General features: G+C 37.7%; 1 protein-coding gene across 1 annotated transcript in view; it reads right to left on the reverse strand.

The window, feature by feature from the left end:
- The window catches only part of C2CD3 (C2 domain containing 3 centriole elongation regulator), a 175150-nt gene that overhangs the window by 87595 nt on the left and 64468 nt on the right, over positions 1-23087 (reverse strand). The window contains 7 exon segments of the mRNA XM_044668915.1: positions 78-346; positions 3938-4061; positions 7523-7695; positions 15714-15897; positions 16901-17081; positions 20447-20693; positions 22105-22256. Of these exon segments, the coding sequence (XP_044524850.1) occupies positions 78-346; positions 3938-4061; positions 7523-7695; positions 15714-15897; positions 16901-17081; positions 20447-20693; positions 22105-22256 (1330 nt within the window).

Genomic DNA, 23087 nt, shown 5'->3' on the forward strand with positions numbered 1-23087 from the left:
GGTTCAAGTCCTTTGAATTCACATATTAGGTATGTGAAATTAGATGAACATAAAGTAGTAATATTATTTGGACTCACTTGACTTTTTGTCTTGGTGATACACAGAGAAAATGATCTCAGCAAACTCTAACAACTCCGCCAAGAAACAGGCTTCACCAGTGCTGTGTTGGGTCACCAAATTGCAGGGAAACTCCATATGGTGAGAGAATTCAGGGCAGAAGGTGCGGGCCACTGGGTGGGTTTGGCGTTGTTCTCCCTTAGGCAGGAAGGAGAGATGTGTGGTGATGGAAGTATTAACACCTACTGTTGCACTGTATTGCAAAGAAGGCTCCTGCTCAGCCATGACTCTGAGGAGAGAGAAGAGATCAGGGGTAAAGTAATGTTAGACTCCAGCTTAGCCAGGAAACACATCCTAAGAGATAGGATTGCTGTATTTAAGGCAGAGCTAGTGACAGTGATGCAAGAGGTTATATAATAGTATTGGCTAATAAGAAAGCCTATCTATGGTAGACAGAGAACTATTGTTAGGCAATCCTAAGCGAAGAGCTCTGAAAAATTACAAAGGCTCTGAATGCCAGTCTGGCTTAAAGCCTTGCAACATCATACAGTTCACTCATCTGGTTTCAAGATGTTGAACACAGGGGAAAACATCTTAAAATTAGGAATATTCAACAATTCCAAAAAATGCCTCATGATGAAGATTTTTTGTCCACCAGAGGCATTCAAATTTAAGATACTGTAGGGGGCAGCTGGGTAGCTCAGTGGAGTGAGAGTCAGGCCTAGAGACAGGAGGTCCTAGGTTCAAACCTGGCCTCAGCCACTTCCCAGCTGTGTGACCCTGGGCAAGTCACTTGACCCCCATTGCCCACCCTTACCACTCTTCCTCCTATGAGACAATACACCGAAGTACAAGGGTTAAAAAAAAATTTTAAGATACTGTAGAAGGAGCTTACAATGAATTTGGAGATTGGACTAGATAGCTAATTAATCCAGTTGAGATTCTATGATCCAGAGATGTCTTAAAAAAATCTTGATATGTATCTCCTGTCTACTGCTAGTATTCTCAAAGGTACAGATTCTATAGGAGAGTACCCACTTACTAGGACTGGCACCAGGGAGGTTTAAGATAAATGAATTTGAGGTCTCTCTTCTTTCTTGGTGACTCAGAACTGCCATAGGTTCAGTTATCATCTGTAGGTCTGATGAATCCAAGAGCTCTATATCTAGCCCACCAGACTGCCCTCCTGATCTCAAGACCAGTATCACAAGTTGCCTCCCGAACATTTCAAACTGGAATGACAAAGGTCTCTCAAACTCAGTATGACCCAGACGACACTGATTATCTTTCTCCACCAAACCAAACCATCCCCTTTTCTGAAGATCCGTAATCCGAGGCAGCCACCATCCTTCTAGTCATCTAGGTTCATAATTTCAGTGTCATCCTCAATCTCACTCTCACTTAACTGACATATCTGACCACTTGCTAAATTTCTGTTTCTTCTCTATTTCCTCAGCCTTCCTCTCTAGTCATGTAGTCACCATCCTAGTTCAAGTCCTCATTATTTCTCACTTGTATTATTACAATATTCTCCTAATTGGCATCCCTGTTGAATTCTCTTTTCTCTCTGATTCATTCTCCATACATATGTCGAAGTGATATTCCTAAAGGAGAACCACATCATTCCCCTGCTCAGAAAACTCCACTGGCTCTTCAATGCTTCTAGGATAAAATATAAATGCCTCTTTTGGGCAGCATGAAGTAAAGGAAGAGCCAGTCCCAAAAGCTAGGTAAAAAACTTGAAACTGAGAGTCTTTTTGATTTTTCTTCTTTCCCTAGCTCCTAGCACAGAGCTGGCATATAAGCAAGTACTTAATAAATTTGTTGATTAAATGATCATAGGTTAAAAGTTAGAAAGATTACTGAGTCCAGTTTTTCCTCATCTTAGCAATGAGGAAACAGGAAGTACCAGAAATGTGAAACCAACCGGTCTTCTTGATTTAAAGCCCTTTTGATCCAGATGCCAGATGTAGATCACTCTCAGAATTATATACCCAGCTTTCATCTCTCTTCTGCTTGCCTGCTAGATATCTGCAAATGAATGTTTTGAACATATCTCAAATTCACCATGTCCAAAACAAGACTCGTCTTTCCTCCTTAAAACCATTCCCTATCTTAATTTCCTTAGGTTTATCAAAGATATTGTTATTTCAATCATCAAGTCACACTCGACACTTCTCTGTATTTGTACTCAGCACCTATTCCCAATCTTAGGAATCTTATAGATTCTATCTCCATAACACCTTTCATTTCAACCCTCTTCTTTCCATTCATGTGGCTATCACCCTAATTCAGGACCTCACCAGTCTTTTTTGGACAACTGCAGTTGTCTACTAATTGGTCTCCTTGCAACCAGTCTTGCTTCTCTCCAATCTCCATATAACTGTCAAATTAAAATACTTAAGAACACAAATCTGACTGTGTCCCAAATTTGATTAAGTAGCTTTCTACTGCACCCAGAATAAAAAATAAACTCCCCTATTTGGCATGTTTCATCACCTGGATCTAGCCTAACTATCCAAGGCAAATGCATATTACTTTGCACACCATGTTCCTGCCAAATTGGCCTAAATGCTATTTTCCATATACAATATTCCATCTTTGGCACTGGGCTGTCTTCCAGTCCTATTATGCTCTCCCCATTCACTTCTACCTTTTGGAAGAACCAGTGCCTTTTGAGGCTCAGCTCAAGTGTCACATCTTATAGAAGAGGCATTTTTTTAGATCTTTTGGTTGTTGGTAATCCTTCCAAAAAAGTTACTTGCATTATTTTGCTGCCATCTTTCATTAATGATCTGTGTACATATGCAAAATGTATGCTTTGTGAGGGCTCCTTTTCGTCTCTATATTCTCCATGCCTAGCCAAAGGCTGAGCATATTGTGGACACTTAGTAAATGCTAGCTGAATGGAAAGAGAGTTGGGTTACTAGAGAGAGCTAGCTCGGTTACTAGAAGGGTCAGCCACTGATGAGAATTGAGTCAAGACAAATCCGGTCTGACCTATGTCTAATATTGAGTTCAAGCTCCTGGAATGGCAAACCCTATGGGATGAACAGGAATACTGAAAAAAGCTCTGTGTATGTCAGGTCTCTGAAGAGCAACAAGCACTAATCAAAGATAATTGGCAAATCAATGAACTGGGACTATTCTGAAGGGCTTATGCTAAAGAATGCTATCACTTCCAGCGAAAGAATTGGAATCAAATGCAGATCAAAGCATGCTATCTTCACATTACTTTATTTACAGTTTTATTTTGAGGTTTTGATTTTCTATGAGTATTCTCTTATAATGACCAATATGGAAGTTTGATTTGCATGATAATACACATCAAATTGCTTGCCATCTCTGAGAGTGGGGAGGGAAAAAAAGGAGGGAGACACTTTGGATCTTATAATTTCAGAAAACATGCTGAAAATTGTTATTATGTGTAATTGGGAAAATCTTTGAATTAAAAAAAACTGGAAGGGCTTATTTGGAGCCGTTAGATATACTAAACCCTTACCTTCCAACTTAGAATCAATACTATGTATTGGCTCTAAGGCAGAAGAGTGGTAAGGGTTAGGCAATGGGGGTTAACTGACTTGCCCAGGGTCACACAGCTAGGAAGTGTTTAGGCCAGATTTGAACCTAGGACCTCCCATCTCTAGGCCTGGCTCTCAATCTACTGAGCCATCCAGCTGCCCCTGTAGCCTAAATATTTAAGAGGAAGCTAGGTATAGTTTGTCTTCCAGACAACAGCTTTTACTAATAAGCTCACTAAACATTTTGCCAAAGGGAAAAAATGAGGAGTGTGCTTGCTTATTTCTTGACTTTAATGTCAGATCCAAAGAAAGCTGATTAGAACCAGTACCCAATCCTAGCTCTTGGGAAAAAGACTCACCTTGCTGCTGCTTGTAACCCACTGGCTCTATGAATGTGCACTGAGATGGAGACAGCTCGAGCAGCAATTACTCCCTCTGTCGTTCTGGTTGTATGCCTGTATCTTAGGCTCACATCTAGCAGACCTGAAAAACAAGGGTGACAAGTTAACCATTCAGGGCTCAGATCAACAAATGCTAAAGCTACATGGGGCCTTAGAATATAGAAGATAGAAGTTTAGAGCTAGAAGGAACTTGCTAAAACAACTAAACTTTAGCTTCTTCTTTTGGTAGGTTTTTTTAAAATGTAGAACATAGAATGTCAAAGTCAGAAGAAATCTCAGAGAACATAAAAGCCTAACATTTTATAAATTATAAAATCAAGAACTCTGTAAAGGGAATATAACAAGAATTACTCAGATATATGTTGGACTAGAAGACCTCTCAAGTTTTATGATTCCGACAACATAAATTGTCAGGGCTGGGCGGGGGGCCTTATAACATAAAATATCAGAGCTAGAAGACAACATAGATTTCGTTAAATCCAGGATGAAAACTGAGGTCTAGGAAGAGGAAAAGATTTGTCCAAGGTCACAGAGTAAGTTAGTGGCAAGAATGGGAGCAAGATTCAGGTATCCTGAGGACACCTTGCTACAATTCTGGGAATTGACCTACAAAGCCTACAAATATCTTATAGCTGTAGAAATTATTTTTCCAGTCCAAATTTTGGATCACAATGGCTCTTTGGAAGGTAAAAGAAGGGAAAGAAATAAGTCCAGTATAGTAGCATTCTTCAAAAGGAGTGAGGAGGTTGGTGTTTACAGAGAAATCACTATAGCAACAATATAGCTCAAAAGCCAACTACAGATAGGGTTGTGAATTCTTAGAACCAATGGAAGGCAAGATTTCATGGGCTGACAGAAGAGGGGTTTATCTTTTGCCACTATCCTTTTTTAATTCAAATTAAGCTGTTTTTTGGTGATGAGGGGACTCCTATAGATTTCAAAACAGAGTTTGCTCATTATCAGAGAACATATTTACTCTGCTCTCTGTGACCAGTCTCCTTACTGTTTCTCATAATTTGATAATTTACACATCTTTGACTTTGCTGATATCATTGCCATTGCTTAAAATGCTCTTCTTCCAAACAAAATGTAAAATAATCTCCTGAAAAAATAAAAACTTAAAAGACGCAAATTAAAAAAAAAATCCAACCCTAACATAATTAAAATGGTGAGAATGCTGAAATAGGAAAACTAAAAGCTGGTGAGTTTAAGCAAGACGAGGTAACCTGGGATTCTGCACACTTTAAAAATCTTGCAGAGAGAAAAACTTGTTTAAGGATATTTAAGCTTACTATTTAAATGGTCTGTGACTTTATCAGCTCAATTACTCAAGAGTAACAGAATATGATGGGAATCTGATAGAAGACAGAATCAAGAGCCCAAATCATGGAAAAGTGTTGGGATTTAAAGGATAAAATTTAATACATAGAAATCTCAAGTCTGACACTGAGGTTAAAATATTTAGCTGAAAAGTACAAGATGCAATATAATTCAATAAATATTATTAGGTACATATAAAGCTTAAGAAATTGTAATTATGCTGGAATACAAGATGAAAACCATCTGGGCCTTGCCTCTCAAGAAGCCTAGAGTCTATAAAAAGGACATAACACATATAATAATAAGTATAATACAAGGTAGAACTTAATGGGGCAATGGAGATATATGAACAATATGTAATGAAAATTTGAAGAAGAAAAGTAAAGCTTTACCTTGGGGATTCTATCGAGTAAATCAAAGAAGGTTACAGGGAGGAGATGGCTTTTGAACTAAACCTTAAAGGGAAGAAGTAAAGACAGTGCCCATTCCAGGAATATAAGAATAATGTGAATAATGTGAGCAAATTTACTGCCATGCCACTTTGGGGCAGCTGGGCACTGTCAGGCCTGGAGTTGAGAGGACTTGGGTTCAAAATCTGACCTCGGACACTTCTTTTCTGTGTGATCTTGGGCAAGTCAATTAACCCTGTTTGCCTAGCCTTTGCTCTTCTGTCTTAGAGTTGTTACTAGGATGGAAAGTAAGAGTTTAAAAAAAAGTAGTAGTATACTCTGCCAGGACCTTAGAATGCATTAATGGGAATAAGATGTACTAAGGAAGAAAAGGTAGTTTGAAACCAGACTGTAGATGCCTTAAATGCTAAGCAAAAGAGTATTTAAAGGCAGAATAGAAGTGGATTTATCAGATTAGTACTTTGGAAAGATTATTTTGGCACTTGTGTGAAGGATGGATTAGGAAAAGGAGACAGATGAGCTAGGAGGCTGTTAACAGTGGTCCAGGTGAGAGATGGAGGCTGTGCGGCTCCCAAACACAACAACAAGCTATACTACAGTCGTGACAGCATGAGTGGAGAAGAGAGGATGGATAAAATGGAACTGTGGAGGTTCTATCTATAGGATTTGGCAACTGATTTGCTATGTAGGGGATAGGGTGAACTGAAGGATAAGGAAGAGTCAAAGAAGAGTCTGAGATTTCAAGCCTTGCTTATTAAAAAGAAAGTCTGAAAGGCAAGTTTGGTTTGGGGCTAAGATGACAGGTTCACTTTTGGACATGATGAGTCTGAGGTGGCAGCAAAACCATCCAAGTGGAGCTGTTCATCAAGTTAAGATCTGGGAACTGAGCTCAGTGAAAAAACTGGAGCTACACTTATAAATATGGAATCATCTCCTTAGCTGAATTGATAATTCAAGACAGAAGCAGATGAAACCAACAAAAAGCAAAAAGTTGAGACAAAATAGGGCCCAAGGATGCTGCACAAAAAAGGCTGAGAACAATCAGAGAGGCAAGAGGAAAATTAGGAGATAGCAGTATCATGGAAGCCTTAGAAGGTCAAAATATTTAGGAAGAAGAGTTAGTCAATGTGGTTAAAAATACTGCAGAAAGGTCAAAGACTGGTTAGATCCCACTGGTCTAAAATTATATAGCCAGAGCCTTGGATTTGGGAGACAGAAAAACAAGAATTCAAATCTAGTGTCTGACACTCATTCGCTGTGTGACCCTACTTAACCTTTGTCTCATCTTCCTTGTCTCTAAAACGGGGATTACTGACCTCCTAGGATTGCTATGAAGATAATATAATAGCAAAATAATAATAGGAAATAAAATGAGGTAATAGCACTATACAAATTCCATCTACTACTATTGTTATATAAACAAAATATTAAACATGTTCTTCTTGGATCCAAAAGGCAGAAGCAGGAGCAAAGACAATGAGTGGCATTTCTGTTCAGTTTAATGAAAAATCTCCTGACAATGAGAGTTGTCCCAAAGTATAAACTCCTTGTGACAAGAGTTGTTCAGGCTGAGAAACGCCACTTGTTGAGGATACTAAGAAGGTAACTGAGGATTTGGAGAGGGGTTGTACTAGTATGTATAAATCCCTTCCCACTCTGAAATCTTGATAATCTTAATAGAATTAAAATAGCAATGTTATGCAAGTTAGATAAATTGAAAATTACATAAAAAAGAAGCAGGGTTTAAAAAAGAGAAACAAACCAAAACCAAATACTACCTTTGAAAGCAAATATAAAACTCATTTTCAGTTACCTGCTGTCTGGGCCTGGAATTCATCTTTGTTCTCTGATTTGGGGAATAAAGGTAGGTTAAAGGTCTGCAGTCCTATATTCTCATGATGTTGCAAGGTCACCATGGCACACAGTCGGGATAATGGCAATGAGCCTTTGGCAACCATTTGTTCCCTGACATTGGGATAATAATACCTGCAAATAAATAAATAATCAAATACTTAGTTTCACCCAAAAGGAAAGTATCTATGAATCATTTTGATTTGTAAGATTCAGGTTTGGTTAATGTTAAAGATCTGTTCACTTTAGCTACTATAAAGATAACAAACATCACTGTCTTTAGACTCAAGCCTTCTAAATAACTCATGTTTCCTTTAAAATGCAAGGATTTTTTCTTAATGCCTGACTTGTGGTCACTTTTCTGAACAAAAACCTTTATTTACCAACGCATTAAAAAAAGTATAAATTCCTGATCTGGCATTCTAGGCCTGCCTCAATCTGGCTTTACCTTCTTTATCTCAATGTTTTCCTCCTCCTTCAAATGTTTCTTACTTTTTTGTCTCAGTCAAATTGGACTATTACCCTTTTTTCTGTTTTTACCTTACCCTTTCCTATGTCAATGCCTTATTATCCACAGTGCCACAAAAGTACTGTACAATGAATGTGATTAATAAATTTTACTGAGCATTTATTGTAGGATTACTGACCACAGAAGGCTTAAAGACCAGTATTTTCCAAACTCAAGATGAAGGAATTCAATAGATGTAATATAAATGCATACATGTTACCTACAATTAAATAATGGAACACCAAATTGATGAATGAATTATTGACTCAATCAGGGCAATGTGAACAACAATTAACAATAATGTGAATCAACAAACATTTATTGAGCATTTAAAATGTACAAAGGATATTTTGTACAATGTACAAAATACTAGAAGTAAAAGATTGTAACAGGACCTAGTCCTTCACCTCAGGAATTTATAGTAAAAAAAGGGGATATGTCATACCCAAAACTAGAGTTCTCAATCTGGGTTCCATGAACTTCTTTTTCAAATATTTTTTAATTATATTTCAATCTAATTAGTTTCTTTTGTAATCCTGTATATTTTATTTTGAGCTCTTAAAAACATTTTTTTTCTAAGAAAATATCCATAAACTTTACCAAACTGCCAAACAGTTACAAAAATGGTTAGGAAGACCCAGCCTAGAGGTTAAGAAATTTAGGCCTCAAATTGTAACAAGTCCCATTAGATATGTGTTAACATTGAGAAGTACAGTGATAAATAAGAATGTTGCAATAAGCAACTAAAGTCATTTGTTTACAGATTTGCAACTGTCAAGATCTCACAATTGAGTGTCCTTGAAACTATGTGATGTTCTATCTTGTTAACATCACAAAAGGGTGTTTAATTTTGCTTCATTAAGATAAAAAAATTCTGATGTGATTTGTGTAAGTTTATGGGTAAATGCTAAGCTACAAATAATTGTCTGCATTACTTTTCAAAATGTGTAAAAGGTATTCTCCAATCATATCTGTTATTCAGAGCTCTGACTCCATAATGCCATTATGTTGTTTTGGGATACCACTCTCTTTGCAGTTACATGAAATACTGTAATAGTCTACCCAAATAGATCTGGCCCTAAATATAATGAAAGGGTGTGGGAAGCCAATAAGAGAATAGATAAAAATCTGAGACTCCTCTTTTAACCCCTTTTGTGATCCTTGTGATTACTTGTTGAAAAGTATTGTGGCCTTATTGAAAAGCTTTAAGTTCCTAGCAAACCTGAATTTAAAGGGTTAACACTGTTCCCCTTTGTCCAGGAATGCAGCTACAGCCAAGGCCAAAACTTTAGCAGGGGCAATTCAACCCTGAGAAAAATATTCCCTGACTTGGCTTTCTGATAAGAACCTAGTCAAAATTTAGCTTTGGCCTTGGTCTATTCTGAAGCCAATGTTTTGTATTTTGATGTGACATAATTTGTAACTTCTGCGCATCTGCAAAGTTTCGGGGGGAGGGATCTTTTGTGTGAAATGAATCTTGAAATATATATAATAAACTCCATGCTCCTGGAGACAGAGCTGGAAGTATAAGCTAAAAGACAACTCAGGTGTCCCGTCATTATTTCCTTATCAACTAAACTGTCCCTATCAGATTATCAGAGATGATAAAGAGATCTTGACAAAAGGGCTTTTCCTTCTTTGGTGACACAAACTGATATGTCAGACTGAGGAAAAATGACAAATGTCGAAGAGGTGGTGGTAAAAAAGGTACATTAATGCACTGTTGGTGAAGTTGTCCAGCAATTCTGAAAGGCAATTTGGAACTATGCTCCAAAAGTCATTAAACTGGGTTGCTGACCACTACTAGATCTATATCCTAAAGAGATCAAAGAAAGATGAAAAGGACCCAAAAAATATTTACATAAGTTCTTTTTGTGGTGGCAAAGAACTAGAAACTGAGGGGATGCTCATCAAGTGGGGCATAGCTGAACAAGTTGTGGTATATGAATGCAATGGAATAAGGTTGACTTTACAAGTCAAAGATTATAAAAAGGTTTAAAGTTAAAAATTAACAATCCTCAACCATGTGCTTTGATGGAAAAATCACAAAGCTTGGTTTTAATTCAGTATCTGCCATTATCTTGTTGCATGATCTTGGTAAGTCACATCCCTTTTCTGTACCAGGCCTTAGCTTACTCTTCAGCTAAGTGAGGAAGTTGGAGTAGGTATGCTTTAATGTTTTTTTTTAAACCCTTACCTTCTGTCTTAGAATCAGTACTTTGTATTGGTTCTATGGCAGAAGGGTGGTAAGGGCTAGGGAATGGGGGTTAAATGACTTGCCCAGGGTCGCATAGCTAGGAAGTGTCTGAGGTAAAATTTGAACCCAGGATCTCTCATATCTAGGCCTGGTTTTCAGTCCATTTTGAGCCACCCACCTGCTCCATGGTGTGCTTTAATGTTCATTTTTGCTCTAATATTCTCTGTTCTATAGTCTCTTCCAATTCTAATATGCAACATTCTAACTTCCCTATTAGTGCTAATGTTCCATGCTCTAAGTTTCCTTTCAAATCTATAGGGAATATATGTTTTCTTATTCATGGTAAAACCTGGCATCAATTGTTTTCTACTCTACCAATTAAAAAATGTCAAAATCTGGACAAGGCCTAGTCTGTACAAGCAATGAAGAAAGTTTTTGTTACATTATTATATGGGTGTTTAAGATGCAACTGAAAAACTGATCTCATGAAACATTTAGAAGCAACTTGCAGTTATTACTAACTTCAGTGGTCACCCAGTCCAAAACCAACTTAAAGAAATTCTTAAAAGTAGTTCTGTAAGTCCTATCTGAATCTATCCATTGATGTGGAGAGCTGTAAACTGAGACAGCCCCCTAAAATTCTGTCAAGTTTTCTGAGTAGAAATAACTTCATTCTTTATACTGGCATTGTCAATGGTTAGTCCAGTGCATGGCACATAGTAGGTGACTGATTATTTAAGAAATATATTGGGGGCAGCTGGGTAGCTCAGTGGATTTAAGGCCAGACCTAGAGATGGGAAGTCCTAGGTTCAAATCTGATCTCAGACACTTCCTAGCTGTGTGACCCTGGGTAAGTCACTTAACTCTCATTGCCCAGCCCGTACTACTCTTCTGCCTTTGAACCAATACAAAGTATTGATTCTAAGATGGAAGGTTAGTTAAAATTTTTTTTTAATTAAAAAAAAATATGTTGCTAGTTTAATGTGAGTTAGATGTGAGAGGGCTTAAAAATACAAAGCATTATAGAAATACAGTTACTTAGTGATAATTTAGGGATTGCTCAAATAATGATACAGTTGTAGCTCTGTTCATATATCCCTCATGCACTTACCATAATAAAGTTTATTAGTATACAAGCATATAAATATATCCTCCCCTGTGACTGTAAGCCCCATGAGGACAGAGATTCATTTTCTGTCTACTTTTTTGTACTATGCACCCCTGAAAACTATCTCCTCTAAGAAATGGTCATCTAGACTGTCTGAATAATGAGGAAATGCACTCTGATGGAAGCTTATTCCAAAATTTGTTTCTTTTCAACTTTAATTCATTGGTACTAGTTCTCTTCTCAGGGACCAATAAGAATAAGTCTATTCTTTTAACAACTGTCTTCTTCAGGCTAAACATCTCTAGTTCCTTTAACTTATTTTTTTAAAATGGATTTTTTAAAAAAAAGAAAAACATGAGTTATTACAAATATTTAAGATTTTTGAGTTCTGAATTCTCTATCTCCCTCCACCCTTCCTTACCCACTGAAAAGGCAAGAAACAATTATTGGTCATACATGTGAAATCATGTGAAACATATTAGTCATTGCCAAAAAAATGCAAAGAAAACGAAATGAAAAAAAGTATGCTTCAATTTGTACTCAGAGTGCACTCAGAGTTCTCTCTCTGTGGAGTGGGGTAGCATCTTTCATCATAAGTACTTAGGAACTGTCTTGTATAATTGTATTGATCAGAATAGCTAAGTCATTCATGGTAAACAGCGGTTGTTTTAAGCAAGGTCGAAATTTGTGTTTTCAGAGGTTTTCCAAGAATTTCTCATGGAACTATTACTAAGTACTTGGCTAGGTATTTTGAAAGAACAAGAGATTTATTTATTTCTTCAAAAAGTTAACAAATGACTTGAAATTTATAGATATGGTGAAACTAGTGGATATTAAATGCAAAAGTTTCCTGGGAATAAGATAACATCAAGAAATAGGAACATCTTATTTATTTTTTAAATGGAACAGAAAGAATATGGGTCTTGGAGATGAAAATAAATGGGTTCGAATTTCAGCTGTGTCATTTGCTAGCTATGTTACTAGGCAAATCATTTCTCTTCTTTTTTGCCAAGGCCACATACATCTCTGATCTGAATCACTTTCTATTTTCTCCATTAAAGACTGGTTCCTCAATTGTCTTCTCCCTTTATTTCATTTTTCCTGGTCCACTGGTTCTTTTGTTTGTTTTCACATATAACCACATCTTCTCTCTTTAAATTAATATGCTAAATTTCTCCTCCCCTTCTTAGCCAAAAACCTAGAAAAAGCTGTATATACTACCTCCATTTTTTCTATTCTCACTCATTCACTTTTTAACTTTCTGCAATGTGGTTTCTGTGTTTATCACTTAACTGAAAATCTTCTATTCTAACTTACCAATGATCTCTTAATTGTCAACTATCATGCTTCTTGACTTCTCTGATGCATTTGATTCAGTTAATTCCCTTTCCTTCTCTTCTGCATACTCTATTCTTTTTGGGTTTTTGTAAAACTAGGGGATATAATGGATATAGCTTTAGGAACAGTTAGGAAGACCCGAGTTCAAATCTGCTCACAGACATTTACTAGTTGTGTGACCCTGGGCAAATCATATAAAAGAACCTCTGTCTGCTTTAGTTTCTTCAAATGTAAAGTGGAAATAATAGTTCTACCGCAGAGAGTTATAAGGATCAAATCAAAGATATATGTAAATTCTTTAGCACACCAACTAGCACATAATATAATAGGCACTTTATAAATCCTTATTCCCTTTTCTTTCCCTATTCTCTCCTGGTTTTCCTCTTATCTGCCTGACCATTTCTTCTCAGTTGCCTTTGCTGAATGAAATCATATTATGTGCCCTTCCTTTGGGTTTTCTGTGAAGAGCTTTAACCAGATCCATTATATAAGAATCACCCAGGGCAGCCATCTTATCATTACCCACCAGGCTGCACTCTTGGACTTCATCAGGCCTTTGTTGAAGGGTAACCTTCCTTCTAGTCATATTTATTTTTGTGTTGTCTTCCCACATTAGAATGTGAACTCTGAGGGTCAGAACTGTTTTTTGTCTTTTCTTTGTATCCCCTAATCAGCACAGTATCTGGTTCATAGTAGGTGTCTAATAAACATTTATTGGCTGGCTGAGTATAGTTCAAGGTTTATTCCTGGCACCTCTTCTCTTTTCTCTACTGGTAAACTCAAAAGCCTCCCCCTCCACCCCCCACAGGCCATGAGTTTAAGTATCATCTATGCAATCATTCACACAATTATACTGGGTATCTCAAAAGTCTTAGCTGGTGCTGTCTGTGCTTTTTTTTTTTTTTTTTTTTTTTTTAAAACTCTTACCTTCTGTCTTGGAATCAATACTATATGTATTGTAAAGGCTAGGCAATGGGGTTTAAGTGACTTGCCCAGGATCACATAGCTAGGAAGTGTGGGAGGCCAGATTTGAACCTAGGACCTCCTGTCTCTAGGACTGCCTCTCAATCAACTGAGCTACCCAGATGCCCCCTGTCTGTACTCTGAAGGAGCTTACATTTTAAGGGGAAAGATGATATGTTCCTATATAAGTATGACAGAACTCATAATAAATATTACTTGGAGGGGTGACACATCCAAATGTCACTCTATACTCTCTCTCACCCAATTCCTCATTCCCATCATCTTCAACCCTCCCACCACAAGTTTCATCCTAACTTCACCTAGTCCCTCCACTGTGCTCTCTGGAATGACAGGTCTATAAGCTATAAACTTCTTGTCATCTCCCATTCCTGCCATCAACTAGCTCTTCCTGAAGCCTGGCTTTTCCCTGTTGATTCGGCCTCTGAGCTCACCCTTTCTAATAGTAGTTATACCTTCATTCATTCTCCTAGGCTCACTGGTTGGGGAAAGGGAGTTGGAATACTCCTTGTTCCCCACTAGCACTTCCAGGTTCTCAGTTAAATGAGATTCTGTTGAGGTTTGTGCTATTCATATCTATCAATCAATCAAAATCCTTGTAGTTGTCCATAAATCCCTCAGGTCATTTCTCTTATACCCTCAATGAATCTGGTACCTGGCTCACTGTTTTTCTCTTTTCTCCAACTCCTGACTCATCCTAGGGGACTTTAACATGCACTGATTCTCCCTCAAATACCATAAACTCACAGCTCCTCAATTTAATCGCTTCCCATGAGTTACTTATCACCTCAAACCTGGATTACTACAAAGCCTCTAGTGGGTCTGCTTGCCTCAAGATTCTCCCCACTCCAATCTGTTCTCCATTCATCCCATTTAAAAGATTCCCCCAAAATGAAAGTCTCAACATGTCACCCCTCCATTCAATAAACTCCAGTGGCTTCCTATTGCTTCCAGGAGAAAATGCAAAATGCTCTGTTTGGCATGAAAAGTCCTTTTTAACCCAGACCCCTCCTAACTTTCCAGTTTTTGACTACCTTACCCTGCAACACAAACTCATCCAGTGATACTAGCCTCCTGCTGTTCCATGAACAAGATACTCTATATCTCTTAGCTCTGGATATTTTTCTCTGGCTAAATCTCATGTCTGAAATTGTTTTCCCTCCTCTAGTGCAACTACTGACCCCTGGCTTTCTTTAACACCTAAATAAAATTCCATTTCTTACAAGAAGCCTTTTCCAACCCTTCTTAATTCCAGGGTCTTCCTTCTGTTAAACACTTCCAATTTATCCTATATATATCTTGCTTTGTATATGTTTGCATGTTATTTTCCCATTAGAGTTAAAGATCCTTGATGGCAAGAACTGTCTTTTGTATTTTGTTTTATTGTTTACTGTTTTTTGTATCCCCAGGACTTAATACATGGCCTGACACACAGTAGGTGCTTAACAAATGTATATTTAACTGAATTGATACAGGTCACAAAACCTTCATTCCTCAGCAGATTAATGATCTGATATGGTTGAAAAATGTATCCTGTGATACCAACCCGATAACAAGAAACCTCATCATGCCTAGGTTGGTTCTTACCTGAAAGATATATATTCTATCCATATAATTCTACTTGAAATCCTTCCGTTTTGATAAAATATGCCAACATTTATGCTTTATTGATATAATCTTTGAGAACTCAGTCACTTCCAAAACAGGAAGAATAATTTGAGGGGGACTTTTATGGAAGTCTATAACCATAATATCTGATAGAGATGTAAGATAATGATAATGATCATTTTTATTCTTTTCTAAGATAAGAATTCTGTATTCTCCCAGAGACAATGAAAACAGGACTCTGGACTATGATATAAGGGAAAGAATGCTGATCTTGGAATCATAATAGATTTGAGTTTGGATCATGTATCTGCTACTTAAAAGATTTGTGACCTTTAACCTCTGAGCCATAGTTCTAGCTTCTATAAAATCAAATTCATAAAACTGCTAGCAAGCTGAGTTGTTATTATTATTACCTGCACCATATTTCAAACTGGAGTCCACTTCCAGGCACCAGCCCACACATTGAGAAGGCACTGAGCAAGAGCCTTTGCACAGGGACTTCCGGTGGAAGCAAGAGAGAATGAAGGTATTTGTGGTTGAAGATTGGGTCGGGGACACACAGTGTGGTTGCTGAACGAAAGGGCTTGAGAGTGATTCCTTTGGAAAAGAAGAGCAATTTAATGTGATATAGTTCAGTAACTTTTAAGAACACTGACTACATGATGCTAGCTCTGGGCCAGAGGCCTGCAGGAGAAGAAGCTGAATTACAGGTGACTATGGCCAAGTCATTTCCTTTTTGTGGGTCTCAAACTCTTCCTCTGCAAATGAAGAAGTCAGACTTAAAGATCTCTAAGTTTCTTCTCTGCATTAACATTCTAAGTTTTAATATCTCTTCTAGTTCTGATATTCTATGCTTTCTATCACTGAAAATTAAGTATGAGGGTCTCTTTTAGTTGGATATTTTTTACTTTATGGCCCTTCAAGTCTAACTTTCTAAGACAATATAATAATATAACAAGTTATAAAGGACATTAAATTAGATGGTTCACATGGTAAACAATCATATGTGAAACTCAAGAGAAGAAAACTAAATGCCACCATTCAGCAATCTTTCTTCTTTTGAAATTTACTCTATCCTAATTCATCATGCAATCCAGTGGCAATTATCTATCAGCCTATAGGTCATTCTTCCTCCTCCTATACATTCCAAGAACATCAACATTTGAATATAAAATCTTAAAAAATTGTACTTCTGTGTTCAACACTGTTGGAGTGAAGAAGATAGTACAACATTCTGTTTAAAGGTTGGACACAAGGCTATATGACAGTCATTTTGCCTCTAAGTGAATCTGGGTAATGAAAGTTCAACTGCTATCTATTCCAAAAAGCCAGCTCTCATTTTTCAAAATGAAAGTATTTTTTCCATAGTACTTTGAAAATTATCATATCTATATTTATCATATCCTATGTTTTGAGTATTTGTCTTATTCCTAACCACTCAACTAAATTATAAGCTCCTTTAGAGTAGAAACCATTTCTTTTGCATCTCTGTAAACTTGCCTAACCTTCACTTCCCACCTTATAGGAAAGAAATAAGAGACTTACACAAAGACTAAAAACTGGAAAATGAAGAAAAGTCTGTACAATGCACTCCACCTACCACTTTCAGGTAACTTAATTCCTTTTAATGTACTCTTCTCTGAGTCTTGAACAGGAAAACGGTATTGGACATAACAGTCTGCTTCTCCCCAGACTGTTGACTGGAGTGGAATGAGTCCTTTAATTTTTTCCACATGGATCTCAAATTGGTGCTCTATCAGTCCATCCCCCTGACCATCTCTCTGCTAAGAAGAAAGAGAAACATTCTTATAGTTTGAGCAAAGTAACTTAAGTAATTTTTCCCCCCTAATGCTTTATAGACTATGGATTGACAACATTGGAAGAGAAGTAATTCACAGTACCCCCCCAAGGTACTGTTTTTTATTTCAAGGCATATATTTTGAACAGAGGAAACATACTGACTTAGTTAAGCACCTATGTGATTTTTTTAGGGAAAGATGGCTTGTAAACCCTCTGGTGACTGGTAGATTCCTGACATTTGCTTCTAAGGCAATCATAGCTTTTTCATTTTTTAAACTCTTACCATCCATTTTAGAATCAATACTGTGTATTGGTTCCAAGGCAGAAGAATGGTAAGGGTAGGCAATGGGGGTCAAGTGACTTGCCCAGGGTCACACAGCTAGGAAGTGTCTGAGGCCAGATTTGAACCTAGGACATTCTGTCTCTAGATCTGGCTCTCAATCTACTAAGTCACCTAATTGCCCCCAAGTATCACAGTTTTTTGAAACAATAGAAGTTCTAGAAAGAATGTGGTAATGAAAGAAAGGCAAGAGCCTCTTAAACATCTGGCCAAAATTTATGCTGGGAAATTAACATGACCTTGTGGAAAATAAAATATGAAAGATTTAACTAAAATTTGTTGGGGAAATACTTGTCAATCCATCCTTCAAGTGACTCAAATGCCACTTTCCTTTCCTTCTTGTGAAACACCATAATGCTTTCCATGCACCTTGTGCCCTTCCTTGTTTAGATCTTCTAGACTCAAAGATCCTTGTGTAGGGCTCATGACATATTTCTATTTCTATTGTCCTCAGCATGAAGCATAAGACCCTCATGTAATGAATGATGCAGTATAGCAGAAAGTACCTGGGACTTGGATTAAAGAGATAAGTATTCTCATCCTAGCCTAAGAATTCCTGGACTTTCTAACAATGAATGAACTAACAAATCACTTCCCCTCTCTGAGTCTGTTTTCACAGCTATAAAATGGGGTGAAAACAGTTCTCTACTGATCTGGAAAACTGTGAGGAATTTATCTATTAACCTCGAAGGTTACAAAACATGAATTAAAACATTTTTACCTAAATATTTAAATTTTGTGTGTGGATCAGTGTATCACACTCCATCCATTGACACCCATAATAATGTCTCTTTCATTTAGATCAGTGATTCCCAAAGTGGGTGCCACCGCCCCCTGGTGGGTGCTGCAGCGATCCAGGGAGGCGGTGATGGTCACAGGTGCATTTGGGGGCGGTGAATAACTGTAAGGGGGTGTTGATAATATGTGACAGGGGGCACTAAGTAATATTTTTTCTGGAAAGGGGGCAGTAGGCCAAAAAAGTTTGGGAACCACTGATTTAGATGAATCTCCAAGAGTAGCTGTGGACCAAAACATTGACCTCTCTGCAGCCAACCTGCGATAATGCTCTACAAAAATTTAGTTAGGCTGTTTCTTGGATGAAATATGCACTGTCTGCCACTGTGCCTAACTGAAGCCTCTTTAGTTTGTTAGCCTCTGCTTAATGGCAGAGACTACTATAGTGATCTATAGACTTTAGGGTAGGATTATCATAATCTTTATTATAAATGGAATGAGTTCAGAGGAAAAAGGCCACTGGAGTGGTTTGGGGATTTAAGACTATGCTTTAGGAGCCTGGATGATGATGTTTATAGGGAAATTTAACTTTGGGGCAGAGGGGCTTGAAACCATACCTTACTGATATGGATAGAAATGAGAATGTTTATTACTAAGAAAATGCACATATACATTACAGCTGTCCTAAGGTACCTAAATAGTTGTTATGGGAAAGAGGGATAAGAATTGCTATTGTTAAAATCATTATCTGGGATAAGATGGATGCCACCTTGACTGACAGGATTGGTAGTTGAGAGTTTGGAATGTTCCCAGGTGCTGTGAGCCAGGGGCAAAAATCAGTTGGCTCCACCCTATAAATACCCCCAAGGAACAATAGTTGGGAGCTCAGAGCTCAGATTTGAGCAGGCTTCTCTTGGAGCAAGAACTGGGACAGAGGGAGGTGAAGGGTGGAAGGGTAGGCCTGAAACCTGTAACCTGTACCTGACTGAGAGAGAGCTAGTGATCAATCAACACCATTGATAGTAGAGCTGAGAGAGCATAGAGATTATCTATCAACACCAACATCAATGGCCTTCCCTAATCTCTGGCTTGGCTGTGGCCAGGTCAGGTCAGAGTTAGTGAGAGGGTGAAGACCTCCAGTTTCTACCAGCCTCACAATCTCCAGACTTGATCAACAATTAGCTTAGTAGCCAAACAAATAGCAATAGAGTTCTCAAATCTTCAAACCTATTACCTTGTTTTCCTTTCCCCATTAACAGTTAATACAGTGATTTACCAACAAGTACCTTTCCTGAGCGGTTATTCTACCAAAGCCCTTGGTAAGGGGAGAAACAATATTTCCAATAGCCAATCAATAGCCTTATCAACAACTAATCCAACCTCAGGTGGGGCCTAGTGAGGTTAACCATCTACCTAACCTCTCAAGGGTCCTAACCTGTTAGAAGGAAGCAACTGACAGGCTTAATCAATCAAGCCTGTCAGGAAGGAGAGGCATAGATACATCCATAGCTATTGTGAGGAGTGTGTTTCCTCCCTCATCAACTATAGCCATCTTAGATCTTGGGCACCTGGTCCTTCCTCCATTCATACTATCTCTGAGATCTATATGGACCATCCATCCTCCAAGATCTAGAGGAAGATCTATAGGAGATATATAAAGATATTATTAGCAGGCTTTCATTTCTTTTTAATACTATATATGTCTTCAAAGAGGAGGATGAGGACCAATTTGGAAGAGGATAGAAGTACAGGGTAGCAGACTATGGCTCAAAATTAGAGAAAACTTCTTAAAAATCAGCATTGCTCAAAAGAGGAATATATTGTCTCACTGAGCTCTCCATCAGTGGAAGCCTGAGAAGAGGTTGGCTAACTAGTTGTAAGGGAATTACTAAATTGGGAGAGGCTTTAAACTGTGTGACTGAGATTCTGACTAGCTTTTAGGATTCTCTGCTTCTAGCATGTAAGATAATATAGTTTAGGTAACATAATATCCCAGTAAAGTAAAAGGAAATGCTATTTGTCAGTTTCATTTATCAGCAGGATAAGATTCTATTGGGTTATGTGTCATTTTAGTAATCAGGAGAGGGAGTGAAACATAATCTGTGGACTAAATAACCTATAACACCAGAATGGGGTTGGGGAGAATCTTCCAATACTTTGTTAGTCTTAATGCAAAAATGAAAAGATTAATTTCTGCTATTACGGTTTTACCAGCTATTATTATAGTCCTCATTCACTGTGTTTAACTTCCACATTAAAGTAACTGGATACTACCATAACAGGAGATGTAGGTGGTTGGTCCAGAAAATGAGCTGGCCTGGGGCTGTAGGAAAGGTCTGGTCCATTTTCATTCTTCAACCTCTGTAGGGCTATTATCTGATTAGCAGAGCCCATAGCTAAAAATACCCGAAGGCTTCCATTCTGATGTCCTGTGAACACATCTATCACGGGTGTGTAGTTGTCCACTGCAACCACTGGGTACTGAGCCTCAAGGAGTAGCTGAGAAATCTTGGGGTCTCTGAAGAGGGCAGAAATTTTGAGTTAGCTTATAGTGATGATCAATCAGTTTTCTTTAGGATATACCTACATTTGTCATTACTTATTGGTATTCTTTGGTTTGATATTTGCTCTTGTGAAAATAACTATAATAAAAAACAACAACAGAAGATCCTAATAGCAGCTAATCTCACCACCAAATAAAAAATTTGGTTTCAAATCCTGGCTCTGGTACTCAGAGCACCAGTAAAATCTGGGGACAAAATCAATGAACTTGTTTGCATTTGTTTAGAATTATATAATTTAGAACTAGAAGAAGCCTCAGAAATAGTCTTGTTATAGGATCATGGGTTTAGAGCTGGAAAAAGCCACAGAAGTCCTCATTTTACAGAGGAGGAAACAAAAGTCCAGGGAGATGAAGAAACTTGCTCATGGTTGTTCAGATGTTAAGAGGCAGACAGAGGATTCAAACTTAGGCCCTTTATTTGACTCTAAATCCATTGTTTCATTTTCTTCTTCTTTTTTTAAAAAATAGGTCTAATTTTTAGTTACTAAGGTTTTATTTATTTAAATTTTATTTTTGTTCTTAACTTAAAATCAAATGAAATGATGATTTCCACATAAAAAGAACTGAAAAAAAAGTCTGAACATAAAGCCATGAATCTTAATTATATATAGCTTGCTGTACCACTTAAGTCTATTAAAATTCAACATGTAGCTTTCAAGGCTGCCAGAAATTGCAATACCTCTCCACTGTTACAAAGGAGGAAGTGAGGCCTATATTAATGAAGAGACTTAGCTGAGAGAAAAGCTGGCATCTGAACTTGGGGTGCTGCCAAGGCCCCAGCCTCTGCCCTTGGTTACGAGGCCATCTCTCTTTGTTCTAGCTCTAAAGCCAATGTTCTTGGGTCTTTCTAGGTACTTGGGTGTGAGTATTGTGTTTTGAGAAGAACAATAAGCATCTTGAAGTCAGAGAACCTGAAGATGAGTCCTGGCTGTCAGTTGCCTGAAATAAATCATTTTACCCGAGTAGCATTTTTTGGGAGTCTATAAAATGTTTTTAATGCTTGGAGAGATGCTAGGCCAATAATCTGTATAAGTGGTAACTTTTAGTCTTTATTTGTAAGGTTACTTTAAAGAGTACATCAGTAAGAAGGGGTGAAACCAATCTGGGAGAAAGACTTACTAGGTAGAAAAAGTAGCCTGATCTTGTTCTCTTTTACAAATAATTAAAAAAAAACGCCAAACTCTTGCATTTTGCTAATTTAGCATCAATACTTTATATTGGTTCCAAGGCAGAAGAGCAGTAAGGGCCAGGAAATAGAGTCACAAAGCTAGGAAGTATCTATCTAGCTGCCTCTTGCAAATAATTTCCACTGAGTTTGAGTCCCATGGAAGAAAAAAAAATAAACAATATGAAAGAGTTGATTTACTTGAATGATATGTAAAACTGATGGAGAGGGAGTTTCACCAGCCCAAGTAGCTTGTCCTGTCCTGGGTTCCGAACCTTGTTCCATGCTTCAATTACCATTACATTGTTCTTGAGTCTTTCTAGGTACTTGGGGGTCAAAGTGACAGGTGTTACCTAGTGGAGAATGTTGTTAAAGAATATGTGAGGATAAATAGGCAGGAATTCAATGGTTCACAGGAGAAAGAATCCTGGACTGAGGAGTCAGGAGTCCAACATTAAACTACAGATTCAAAACCAAATTCAATTGTTCAGCATTCAAGGTCATTCAAAATATTATGCCATCTTACCTTCCTGGTATTGTTTTCAACTCTTTCTCATCTCCTTCAATTAAACTGAACTACAACTCATAATTAAGAGAACAACAGTGTGGTATGGCGGAAAGAAGGCCAGTGTTTGGTCCTTAGTATCTTAGCAGCATGCTTTTTTTTTTTTTGCCTTTTTGATTAATACCTATATGTTTTTTTTTTAACTTTTATTAATATACATTTTTAACATGGTTACCTGATTCATGCTCCTCCTATCCCCTTCACCCCCACCCCCCCGCACTCCCCCCACCCATGGCCGATGCGCATTTCCACTAGTTTTGTCATGTGTCCTTGATCAAGACCAATTTCCAAATTGATGGTAGTTGCATTGGTGTGGTAGTTTCGAGTCCACACCCTCAGCAGCATGCTTTTTGACAATTAATTTAGTTATTCCTAACACAACTGAAATAGTCAATTCCTAGGATTGAGGTCATTTGTAAAACCTACCAGAGCTTGAGTTGCACTGGGATAGCCTTCAAGAAAACAGGGCCATCTCTACATGATGATAATTTATTAGAGAACTACAGTAGAGGCTGAACATAGGGGTGCTTAATAAATGGTTATTGAACAAATGATGTATCTAAAGACACACTGACTCAGTGACCCATTGTTCCCACTCCTGCTGGTCAGTGTTGGAGGG

Source organism: Gracilinanus agilis, chromosome 3 (assembly GCF_016433145.1).
Source record: "Gracilinanus agilis isolate LMUSP501 chromosome 3, AgileGrace, whole genome shotgun sequence".
NCBI classification, from domain to species: Eukaryota; Metazoa; Chordata; class Mammalia; order Didelphimorphia; family Didelphidae; genus Gracilinanus; species Gracilinanus agilis.